This window comes from Chelonus insularis, unplaced genomic scaffold (genome assembly GCF_013357705.1).
Source record: "Chelonus insularis isolate UGA/USDA-ARS -01 unplaced genomic scaffold, ASM1335770v1 contig_128_pilon, whole genome shotgun sequence".
NCBI lineage: Eukaryota > Metazoa > Arthropoda > Insecta > Hymenoptera > Braconidae > Chelonus > Chelonus insularis.
In genome coordinates this window covers 413717-427412 of record NW_023276368.1, presented here as the reverse complement: position 1 = coordinate 427412, position 13696 = coordinate 413717, and the positions used below count along the sequence as shown (strand labels likewise).

Here is a 13696-nt window from a genome sequence, read left to right as displayed (position 1 = left end):
ATTTTGATACTCATTGAGCTTAATTAAATGTGAATAATAAAAATGAAATTTATTTAATTTCTGTTGCATCTCCTTTTAGAAAAATGCTCGAAATTAATGTGAATTTATAATATTCTTATTTAAGCATATTTAAATGTGTATATTATCCGAATCAAACTTTTAGATGTGACATTGTGATTGTTAAACTGTTATATGAAATCCAAAAGCCAACAAAAATATAATAATCTTGTATAATTTTTTTGAAAGTTGTCTATTCATTTTAATTTACAGTAAGAATGAAGAAATATGTTTGCTATCAATTAGAATTAATTGATAAGAAAGATTACAATTAGAGTAGAAATAATTAAAAATCATATATTTATATTCTTTATAGTAATTTTATTCTCTTTGCAATGCTTATATTACAAAACATACTTTTCCTGACACATTGAAAATATCATCTATTTACACTGAATACATTGATTGTGTGTCAACACTTTCACATCATAAAGAGAGTATTAATATCTATTTTTTGTTTCTTCATAGGCTCTCATACATGTGTGATTATGGCAGTACATTTACAATAAAGTCTATCTGATTTTTTTTTATTCTTTTAATATTAATTTTAAATGTTTTTCATGTATTTTTATATACTCAACGTGATAAAGATCACTCATAATCTATGTGCAAGTTGTAGTTTTAATTTAAAATTCAGAGCCAATGAATTTTAGGAGGAAAAAGTATCTTCAAATATTTGTTTTAATTACTAATATTAAGTTTTTTTTTTTGTATGAAAAAAATTTATTAAATATATGAGATCCCAAAACTTAAAGTATCTAAAAATTATATTTATTAGATAGAAATTTAATGAAAATTTAACAAATCCAATCGCCTTATACTTTTTAATTTTTTTGTTGTATTAAATAAATTTTATTTATTGAATTTTGAATTTTTGCGATATGTTTTTGCAAAAGTTTAGGATAAAGACTCAATTAGTTTATTCAATTTTTTAATGAGTCATATAGATTTTGTATGTATTATTTACATACATTACTTGATATTTATAAAATAAAATCTTTTACAAATGAAATATTTCAATTATTAATTTAAAAATAATAAGTAAGAATGTATTTTCCTTTTTTTTTTTCTCTCTATTGATATTTTGTATTGTCTAAGGGTGCTTACCTTTCATCCTTTATATAACATTACTCATTTGATCTAATGAATTATTTATTAATACACTTATATCATTTATAAATTTAGCCATTATTAATATTTACGACGCAAGAAAACAAATTATACATATTTTTTATATGACCATTTGTCATGACATAAAACATGACATTTGTCGTGATTGTATATTTGTATAATGAAGCGCGTTACCTGGCAGTAAATCGTTAGATTATTTTAAAAAAATTCTATCGAAAATTTTTTACCAGTCTCAAATTCATTCTAATTACTGTACAAAACAAAAAGAAATAATTCTTTTAATAATTTTACTACCCATTACAAATTTACTGATAAAACTATCGAATAGTTATAATTATGCATTTGTTGACCAGTATAATAATTATTATTTCAACGAGAATTATCTTTCATTCACTTAATAATATAAGAAACTTGTCTATTTAAATTTTATAATTTACTTTACTCTATTTTAATCATGAAATACGTATCAAGAAGTGCTATTTCTATGCTTTTTACTTTTTGTTTTAATATTACCAAATTCTTCTTCACTTCTTCTTCGTTTTTCTTTCAACTGTTTTTCCATTGCAAGCATTGTTATCATTTTTTTATGAGAATCTCCAACTATCCAACCATGCTGCTCTTGTCGGTCATCTTCTTCTTCAACTTCGGGTGACGGTTGAATAAATTCTTCATCATCGTCACTAGAGCTAGACCAATAATACAGTTGATTTGCTGCTGCCCTTTTTCTTCTTCCAATAGCAACACCCACACCTTCTTCGACTTTATTCCAAGACTTTGTTGTCCTTAATTCTTCGTCATCTGTGCTATTTGATCGTGAATAATCATGACCATTTTTACCTTTTTTATTAGCGCCAGTAGATTTTTTATTTGACTTAACAGTTTTCTTGGAATTTTTCGATGATGTAGAATGTTCTTTTTTTGAACTTATTGAAGTCTTTCGTTCACCTCGTTTATCTGTTTCATTTTCTGTACTTGTAGTATCTGTTTTATTTTCAATATCACTAATAAACTTATCATCTTTTTTAATTTTATTAACATTTAAAAATTCATCAGTATTTTTCTTCAATCGTTGATGCTTTTTATTATCCATTTCTTCATCATTCTCATCATTCTTCATCTTTTTCTTCTCACTTTTACTATTCTTCTTAATATCCTTATCATCTTGCGCATTGATTTCTTTTTTAAGTTCAAGCTCGCGTAAAATTTCTTCTTCAATTGCCTTTTGTTCTTTAGCTATTATCTGCTCATGTTTCTTCTCCATATACCTTTCTTTCTTCTTCTCTTTAGATTCACGTTTTTGTCTTCTTGATTTATCGTAATCCGATTTATCTATAGACCTTCGCATAGTATTCTTGAAATAATATTCTTCATCTGAGCTACTTATTTCAGCTAACAGTCCTTGCTTCCCAATAGCACATTTTCTTTGTCTCCTAGTAGATTGAAATTCCATAGCAACACGTTCTTCTTCCTGTTGCTTTTTCAATTGCTCTTCTTTTCGTTTCTTTGACTCTTGAACTTTTCGACTGAGAAACACATGAAGTGGAAGATTGTCAGATGCTTTTTCATCTGGTTTTTCATTAGTTGTCAATTTTTCTGGCAATTCTGTCAATTCATTTAGTTCATCGACGACAGTTGAATTTTTAAAACTATCTTTTGTTTCCAACATCTCATCAAAATCATCATCTTCATGCCTTTTTATTTCATCATCTCTTTCAAAGATATCCCGGGAATGTGTTTGTATTGAAGTTTTAGTACTAGTTGGAATCTCTTCAAGATTTTCAGAACTTTCTAATAAATCTAATGCTTTTTCTAACGGAATTAAATCATGTTTTTCACTATTATCATCTTTTTGAGTCTCATCGGCTTTATCGAGTCGTGAAATGGTACTATTTTCTTCACAATCCGATCCAACAACAGAACTGTCTTCTCGATAAAGATCGTCCAATTCAAAAACATGTTCAGATCGATTATCTGTATCATTATCACTATTATCCTGTTCATCACTCTCTTTCTTTTCATCAATAATCAATGGTTGATCTGACAAATCAGATTCCGATTTTTTATTTTCAAAGTCATTTTTACAATTAATATCTATCCAATTATTAATTTTACTATTATCAAGTTGTTGTTCATAATTTTCTTCTATATCTGAATTCATGTCTATTCTCTCTTTGCTATTTATAATTTTATTAGACTGATAAATAACTTTATCATCGTCATATTCACTCTCAGATGATGTTGATAATTCTGCAAATAAATTTTGTTTACCTTTAGAACAAGTTCTCTGACTCTTTGATATGCCCACTCCAATATTTTCCTTCTTAATGGCTGTCACAAATTCATCAGAGCTATCATTCTCATACCAAGCATTTCTCGAACGTTTTTTCGAGTTTTTAGTTTTCTTTTTCGTTTTATTATGCTTATTTAAATGCTCCACACTCAAACGTCGAGACAATTTTCTCTCTACAAAATTATCCATAGGCCCTCTTATTGATTGCTGTTGCTTTTCTTCTACATGATAAGCTTTTAGTGCACCTTTTGTCTTTGGTATTGATGATTCTATCTCTTGAAATTTACGTTCTATCATATTCTCTAATCTCTTACCCAATGGATCTACTGCTTTATCATTTTCGAGTGTTTTTGTAATTGTCCGAGATACTAATTCTGCAACATTTATTTCTTTAGATTTAATTGCTTTACTTGCAATACTCTTTTCATTTTTACTTCTATAAGATAAAGTTGTTCCAAAACGTGATTCTCCACTTTCTTCATCGTCAAATTCATAAACATCTTTAATTTTATTTGGAATTTCACGCTTTTTATCATTACGTCGTTTTTTTCTTTCACTCATTCCTCTGAATGGACCCTTTCGTATTAATGGAAAATCATCTTGACGTTTTACTTTTTTCATTTTTTGCTTTAATCCAATAGATTCTTTTTCTGAACTTGTGATGCAAGAGTTTTCATGCTGTTTTCTGTCATTAAGCTCATTCTTACGTTCAAAAAGTTCTTTAATTGGATTCCTCGGTTTCTTCAGCTGATCTCGTTCAATTTTATCGGTACTTTGGGGACTTACAAGCCAATCATTCCCATTGGATAAAGTTTTCGTCTTCGGTATTTTCTCCCTTGTGAATTTAACTTCGCTTATTGTTGAAGTTGGTACTTGAGCACATGCTAATTCTGCCAATACATTCATCGGAGTTGAAGCGCTGAAAATAAAAATAATATTTTCATATATTTATCCATAAAATTTAGTTTTTAATTAAGAAGCTTTTCAAATAATTATAAAAAATATTGAACTTTATATTAAATAGAATAAAAGGTTTACTCACTTGTGATCATTTTTCCCATTATTGTGGAGAATATTAGATAGTGCTTTATCTAAAAGTCCATCAAGATTTGAATCCATTTTATTTTTTAGACCTACAGACTCCAATGATAGATGTTTTGTACTAATATTATTAGAATTATCTAAATTGTCATTATTTTTGTTGTAATCATCATAATTCTTCTCATGATGACGTTTTTGATGATGAGAATTATCATGATGACGACTGTGATTCTGTTGTCGATGGTGATGATGATGATGGTGATGGTGTCGATGATGATGATGATGATGACGATGATGGCTATCATCATTACTATTACTGATACTATTACTTTTGTGACTAAATGAAGTAGCAATTAAATTTTCACTTTCTCTCATACGTTGTTGTATTTTATCTCGAAGCTTGTTGTTATGTTCGAAAGCCACATCCAGACTATCTTCATAAGCAGGATGTTCTGTTTGAATAAAATCTGACTGCTCTTCAGTTACAGGACTGGGTGTTTCACTACGGAAACCTTGACTACGCTTGTGGTATTCATTTGCACGATTTCTACTGTACATTTCTTCTCCAAGTAGCTGTAAAAAAAAAAGTTTATAGATTAAAACTTTTCTACAACAATCAGCTATTACAAGGCTTTATATTTCATTTACATATTCAAACATATTATTATTTTAAATAAAGTTTAATTGAGAATTAATTACTATAATGGCAATTATATAGTTATAATGAGTTATAAGGACTTATGCAATAATAAAATAAAAGCATGTGCAATTTAAAAAATGAGCTGGATTTTTAGAAGAGTATGTCAACATTTTGTAAACATTTTTTTTTTTTAAATATTTGTTAACACAATATTCCTTTTAATACTATGAAAAAGGATAAATAAAACATTTATGTTATTGATAAACATAAAATTTACGTGAAAAATTGATAAAAAAAATTTAAACACACATTTTAACTGAATAATTAATTTAAAAAATTTAACCACAGACCGTTTTTAACGGTTTGTAAACTTCTTCATGAATAATTGCAACATAGGTATCGACATAAAACCCAAAATGTTGCGGTACAACTATCAAATTTACAATTTGAGAGAATCACGAAATAACTAAATAAAATTGTAGTATTCAATTTCATTCAGATAAATTTGTCTTTTAAATGAGTTGGTGGTGGCATGCATTTTTAATAGAAATTATAAAGAGAATACAATAATTAACTACTAAATAAATAAAATTTAAAATAAACTTTCGAATAATAAAAATAATTGGTAAAATATATAATTACAACTTAGAAGATATTATGTATATTATAGTGTTTAAAATAAAATAAATGTCGTTTCAAGTAATTGACTACCTTTTGCATGCATACTGAGAGATATTGTCTGTATAAAGCTGGTCATTGTTCCTGTAAAAAGTTTCACAAAATAGTATAATAGCTCCTTGAACCATAGCAAAGTTTCGTGAGGGTGTTAATGAAAGAACAAAAAGAGAAAAAATATATCTAAATAAATCGTAGATAAATTGATTAATTACTCAAATCAATAAAATTTGCTAGCCTTTACACCCTCACGTGATATAAAATAATTAAAACGCAATTTCCATGCACGTATTAGTAACATTTGTATTAGTATACTTATTATAATAATATTTTATGCAACGAATATTGCAAAAGAACGCGTATGAATGCTTGATTGAAGTAGACGTGCGTGAATGATCGCGTGACTCTAAATAAGCAAGTTAATGGGATAGACAAAGAAATAATGAAAGTTTATGATAACAAGTTTTTGAAGATTTCATACAAACCTGATTAACTGATTCAAGAAGACTTCCCAAACTATTCTGATTATCAGTATCCTTCCAACGTCCTCGATTAGTTCTTGGTATGTTTTGATCAACTTTAGATTCATAATGTTCTAAATGATCTAATTTTATTTTCTTTGTTCCTCTTAATTCATTTTCAGTAGTTGCTTTTAATCTTGAACAACACTCGACAAATAATTCCTCATCAAAATTTAAAACTTTTCCCGAACGTGATTTCTGGAGCGATTCTTCAGTCTCTTGAGGTACATCCAGGGCGTTGTCTTCGATTGCGTCAGTAGGGGCAATGGTCACAACTCCTGACCGACTTTCTTGGCTAGATACTGTTGATCTGATAAAAATTCTTTCGCCGGAAAATTCACCAGAACTTCTTCGATTAATTTTCACACTTTCATCTTTATTCGCTTTATCTTCACTATTGGACGCACTATCAATTGAACTCTCTGGCAAATTACTAACATACGATGGCGAAAGTCTACCACGTATAATATCCTCATTGTCATCTTCAACATCCGTACCAATCTCCGCATCGTTTTCAGAGTCTCGAGTAGTTAGGGATACTAAATCTGGAGTTGAAGAACGTTCTCGAGGGCAACTAGGTACTCGAGTATGAATAGATTCCATAGAATTTGTATCAGGGAAAAGGAATTCATCAGTTTTGGGTTTTAGATTTGTATAATTGCTATTAAATTCATCCATACCTTCATCTTTTTCATCAACATTTTCATTTATTTCATTTATTAATTCATTCTCTTTCATCTTTGATTTCTTGCTATCTGATGATTTAACTGAATCAGTCTCTAATTTATCCTGATTTCCTTCCTCTATGAGAGATTCATAGTTGATTATATTTTTTATTGAATTTGATTGCTTTCTTATTTCATAGGCCAATTCATAAGGAATTGATTCCTCTTCAAAAGCACGAGAAATACGCTCTTCAGCACGTTTCTTACTCTGACGACATCGTGAATTTATTGACAATTCATTTGTATCTCTACTTGATGATTGATCTAAATTGAAATTATTTTTTTTCAAAGTTACTTTTGATTTTGTGTTGGATAAAGATTTTTCATGTTTATTCTTTTTCTCGTCTTTTCGATTACGCCAATTATTCCCCCGAGAGTTTTCTTGGGAATCACTGTCAAAACGTGAAACCCAATCATCCAATACTTCTTTTACTTTATCGACCTTTTCCCCCGTCAATGCACGCCCAAAGACACTCTTAACTATTTTACCTTTACTTTGAGCTTCACTTGTATTTTTTTCATCATACTCACTGTCACTACTATCTTCAATTAATTTTTTTGCAACTACCTTATCATTGCTATTTTTATTTTTTGATTTAGCTCTCTTTATTTTCTCGACTGATTTTGATAATTTCCGATTCAATTCTGATCCATTATCCTTCTTGATTGCATCTCCTTGCACTGAACTTCTATTGCATTTCTTTATATTATCGAAATTTTCACAATCAACTGAACGTTCTTTTTTTCTTTTTAATGGAATTGTGTCAATATCAATCGACTTTTCTTTTGATAACAAATTATCACAAATTGAAGGTAAATTTACAATGTCTTCTACTTGTTCATTCAGTTCTGAATTATTTTCTATCTCAAGGTCATTCTTTAAATTTACATCCAAATTATTTCCATCTGAACTTTTCGAATTATTTTTGATGAATTCATTATTCTTAAGCTTTTCAGTAATATTTGTAAAATCTAAACTAACTTTTGATTCATCTAAAGTTTGTTTCAAATCGCTTATCTTGTTTAATTCAACAGAATTATTCTCTTCAAGATTTGTGACAAACTTTTTAGTATTTTTATTATCTTCTAAATCATTCAAACCGTCTTCTGGAGTGAATAGAGAATTTCCTGGTGTAAATTTATTTAGATGATCATCTCGATGCTGGAGTTTGTCAGCCAAAATAGGTGAATCCAAGTTCAAATGTTCATCAGCTAAATTAATCTTTTCATGTTGTAACTTTTGTTCGTTCTCACTGACGTTGGAAAGTTCAGCAAGTGATTCATTTGCTTCTTTGACTGGCGTAGAGGTTCCTTCTGGCATTGGACTTATGTGATCTGTTAGAACGTATTCATCATGAGTCATGTGCTCGGTGATTTTCGATATTTCTTCATCTAACAATTCATCTTCTAGATCTGTTCCCATTTGATTGTTCAAAGTACTTTTAGTTTCAATACCTTCAGTCAAATCATTCTTAACCTCGGGCAACTTTTTATTATTTTCAGTATTCTTTTCATCACTTTGCTTTTCCTTCACATTATTCTCATCATCTTTTTTCTCTTCCATAATATCGGTTGTTGTAGTTGTTGTTTCAAGGTGATCTTCATTTACAGTAATCTCACTTCGATCAATCGATGACACAGTGGCATCATCGAGAGACATTAATTCTTCCTGGTTTTCTTGATCAGCTCCAACTTTTGTGACTTGCAATAAATGAGATTGTGATTGATTATGTTTCTTTAAAGAACTTTTTCTCGTAAAACTTGTAGTACAGACATTACAGAAAAATTTTGCTGCTTCCTTCGTAAATTTTTTCTTCTTTTCTACAATTAAAATTTCACCAGACTTAGTATGAACTACGGCAAAATTACCAGATGCTCGTTTTTTTACATTTAAACCATCATCGACCGCATTCTCAGGCTCGAGGGCAGGAGTTTCCACAGTAGGAGACGTTAATTCTGTTGAAATTTTCTCATCATTATTTTTATTTTCAATCTCATCTAATTGAGTTTGAATATTTTCTTTAGATATGACCTTTTCTGTTTCATTTGAAGCTTTTTGTGAATCTCCAACAGGTTCTAAAGCTTCATTAGAAGTTTTGGCACTTTCAGGCTCTGATAAACTGTCAGTATCGTAGTAAAAATCAAGTAGAGCTTCAATTAAAAATATATTTTCCTTAGCCTTTCTTTTCAAAGTTTTTCTTCTTTCAATTAAAGTATCATTTGATGTATTATTTTCATCTTCAACTGTTTTTGGTTTTTCTTTAGGTAAATTTACTTGAAAACAGTCATCATCATCTTTCTTTTTCTTTGATTTTAAACCTTTCGGTCGAGTATCCCCAAAAGAATTCTCTTTAGTTTCAATATTTAAATTTGATGAATTTTTTATGTCTGCAGTATCTTCAAGTGTATCTTTCAATTTTTTCTTTGGAGTAATAACATCATCAGTCAACTCTAAATGTTCATCTGCCAAAGACTTTTTCTTTGATCCACGAGTTTTCGTATTTTGTGGAGTCTCAGTAATTTCTGTTGTTTTTGAATTTTTAAACGACTGTAATTTTCCTTTTTCGGCATTCATTGATGGTGATTTTTGACTTACGTCGCTAGAATTTGGATTATTCTCGGAATTTATTTGATCCAAAACCTTAGCATCATCAATATTACTACCAGATCCTGCATGTTCAAATGAATGATCAGCCTTTTTAACTACTTCATTTTCTGATAACTCCAAATTTTTATCTGCTCCTGATTTCTTTTTATTATTACGTTTTCTCAATTTCGTTGATTTTTCCTCTTTCATTTCCAACTTACTTTCATCAGATAAATTTTTTTTCTTACCATCTATAGATTCCTCTAGAGTACAATCGTTTTTTATGATTTCTTTCGTATCTATTGTCGCTAAATTCGCTTCAATAACAGCAACTTTATTACTTAATGGATTTAATTCTGAAGACATTGATTGATTATCAATTTTGTCTTGATTTAAATCAGTAGATTCAATAGCTTGATCATTAAAATACTCTAGTTTTTCTGTCTCTTTACTCTCCTTAGATTGATTGTTCTCTTCGTCTTGACTAATTTGATTACTATTGATTTTAGAATTGTTTCCAGCAGGAGAATTATTATTTTTATTACTTTCAACAGGACTGTCTACTATTTTACTATCGTTTTTATCGTCTCTGCATTGCTTTGACTTTTTATTAGGTTTAATTACATCAATTTGAGGCTTACCACAGTTTTCAGAACTGCAAACATTCGTATCATTGCCTTCATCATCATTATCTCTATCCTGCTGCCTGTCTGCATTTTTCCGCTTGCCAGGACGAACTTTTTCTTGTTCGTTCTCATTAATGACTAAAGACTCTCGTTTAGGGGTATTGATTAGTTCAATAATATCATCTAAACACAAATCGTCTTCAATTTTATCAGCCTCAACTTCTATCTGTTCAACAGTTTTTCTTTTATTCGTTGTTTCTTCTACCTCTAAGGATCTTTTTTTCGAGGTCCTCTGAGTTATTTCATTAACATTCTCCAAAGTTTCACAATTATTTTCATTAATATTATTAATATAATCACTAACAGTAACATCTACACGTGAATCTTCTTTTATATTATTTTCAGTAACTAAAGAATCTTTAACTTCTTTTAATTCTTCATTATTTTCTTTCGATAAAATTAAACTTTTATATGTTTCATCGATTTCATCCCGTTGCAAATTTTTTGCCGACTCATTTGATTCCCCTAGCACAGGTCCAACTTCATCTAAAATTATACTGAGTTCATCAACCGCATGATCAAGTAAGGATCCTACTTCCCCTTCAAGTAGGGCGTCCTTTTGTTTAGCAATTTTCGAGACAATTTTTTCCAAAAATGACCCTTTTCCTTTGGTTTTTCGTCGAGAAAGATCTAAAATAATGTCATTTGGTTCTTCTATGTCTTCTTTAACAATTGATGAATCAGAAACATTATTTTCAGTCTTTAAATTCGATTCACTTTTATTTTTTAACAGAGCATTGTCACTCTCTATTTCATTTGAATTATTTGTACATTGGATTTCTTCGTTATTGCTTTCTTTATTGTCATTATCATTCGAAACACATTCATTAATGATTCTGTGATTTTCATCGACATTTTCGTTGATAATAACACTAGACACAGTATTAGGGGAGACACCATTATCATCTAACTCAACTCGACTATTTTGAATTCCCGAATTAGCATTCATATTGTCAATAGATGTTTGCACAGTAAGCACCACATTTTGTTGTACTTCTACCGGAATATTTACGCCCTCCGTCAAAATTCCTATGACATTATTCAAAGTCCTTTTCACTACCCGATCACGTCGAAATCCCCGGCATTTTTTCGGTCTAGATATTTTTGCTTTTGAAATATTAACGGGCGTTTCCGATAAATTTTCTTTGCCACTATCGATATTTGAATTGCTCGACTCTTGCTGCAGATGTTCAAAACTTAAACTAACCAAATCAGCCGTCACTATTTTCTGACACTCCTCACTTTTGCTGTCGTCAGCATTATGCTCTTCCCCTTCTTCCTCTTTTTCCTCCCCTTTATCGCAATTATCACCACTTGTAATGGTCATTGATTTAATTGATTCCGATTCTAAAACTTTAATTGGTGGAGATTCTAATTCGACAATTGATTTTTTACTTCGTAGGTTTCTTCCCGTATTTTTCGAGTTTTTTGTCAACAATTTTTCACTATCAATAATCTGCTTTTCAGAGGTATTAATTTTTGGCGATGAATCAACTTGGTCAATAGATTCATTTGAATTTTCACTCCAATCTGTACTCTTGTTTAACTTTTTTGATTGAAATTTTTCCAATTTTTCATCAGCTGCATCTGTACTAGAATTTAGCTCTTTATTATTTGAAATGACTTTACTTCTTCTGGTAAAATTAATTTTATTTTTCGTTGTTTGTTTAAATTGTCGTAAGTTCCGGCGACTTTTTGGACTCTTGGCAATTCCAATTTGAGTGAAAAGATCGTCTTTTGGTCCTAAGAGTTTCTTTACTTCTAACGGAACTTCTTGAAGATGAGAAAGCTCCTCTAATGATCCGGTACGTCGTTCCTGACGAGCTTTACGAGATTCCAGAACTTTATATGGTTCGTTTTTTTTAACGGAAGTAACTACCTGAGGCTTTGAATTCTTCTTGGCAACATCAGAGTCATCCTCGCTAGATTTTAACTCTCGCAAACTTCCTTGTCTCTTTAGTGGTTCGTCTTTGTCCGAGCTGTTTGGAATTTTTGGTGAAAAGGATTTTCTTTTTCTCACACGAAGGTCCCTACCTTGTTTCAAACTTGCATCGTCTTCTAGTTCTATACCCGTAGAAGATTCTTTCTCATTATTTGACTCCACTTTATTCAACTTTTTACTTAAAACACTTTGTCTTCCCTTTCTTCCATTTATTTTCTTCTTATTAGTTTCATTTAATTTAGACGAAATAACTCTGATACTTGATCGACTTGTCGTTGGTGTAACCGGAGATAAAATAGGTAGATTATTGGAGGATTTTTTGGTTTCTTCCTGACACACCATTAATCCATCAACAGGCTCGAGGGTGGGCATTTTATCACTATCGGAAGACATTCGAGTAATTCTTTTCTTTAATCCTATATTCGATTCTTTTCGTACAACGGTTCTAAGCCTCGATCGAGTTACAAGAGGACCTGGATCACTTCTAGTAGTTCGTGTACGAGTTAACTGACTAGACGAACCTAATGATTCACATTGACTTGAGGCACTTCTCTCAGGATTACGAGCAAACTTACCATCGTGAGTCCTTAATTGTGTTTTTGCTTTAATTGATGCATTTAATGAACTTTGAGGATCTGATTTTCTTTTGCGCGATAAAACATTATCACTAACAGATTTATAAACTTTTCGTTGATTTTCTTGATTTAATTCATCTTTTGTTGATTTTTTTGCCAAACTTTTTCCAGACTTGGTTGATTCTTTTTTCTCAGTACCCATAGAAACTTGTTTAGTTGATGAAATTTTATTAACTGATTTTAGTTGTCTTTTTTCTTCAATTTTTAATTTTTTTCTCTTACTAACTATTCCAACACTTTTAACCATCTTATTTGATCGATTATTTGACTGAACATTCTTTGCAACTTCAGCCGATTTACTTTTAAACTTTGAACTCTCTAACTTATTTATTTCCTTCAGTTCTTTACTCATATTACTCCCTCCATTCGTATCCTCTTCATCTTTCCTCTTACTCTCAAGATGATTCCCTCTATTACTAGGCTTATAATTATTGATGACACTTTCTATTGCTGCGCTTATGTTATCACCACGACAACGTTTTCGTTGGAATGACTTTGCATTCTTTATCAATTTATTTCTTAGCACAGCCTTACTTGATAGACGTGTATTTGATGATATATTTTCCCCTAAATGTCTTGATTGATTGGTTCCCTAGAATGAAACAAAAAAAAATATCCAAATAACAAATGATTTATTTTATATTAAAAAAAGGTTTTTTAAGGAAGATAATAAGGAGTTTGCGGTTTAATATATACATTTATATTTATTATAGTTAAGATGTTTAATCTGTTAAATAGTAAAGTCAGCGGATATGACTACATATGT

At 30.0% G+C, this 13696-nt stretch overlaps 1 protein-coding gene across 1 annotated transcript in view; it reads right to left on the bottom strand.

Annotated features, from left to right (window-relative positions):
• Window positions 1–1149: 1149 nt before the first annotated feature.
• LOC118068782 (uncharacterized protein PF11_0213-like) overlaps window positions 1150–13696 on the bottom strand; it is a 35210-nt gene continuing 22663 nt past the window's right edge. Inside the window, exons 4-6 of the mRNA XM_035086453.1 lie at window positions 6320–13522; window positions 4521–5092; window positions 1150–4397 (exon numbers count right to left, since the gene is read on the bottom strand). Of these exons, the coding sequence (XP_034942344.1) occupies window positions 1655–4397; window positions 4521–5092; window positions 6320–13522 (10518 nt within the window). The 3' untranslated portion in view covers window positions 1150–1654. The remainder of the gene's footprint in view (window positions 4398–4520; window positions 5093–6319; window positions 13523–13696) is intronic.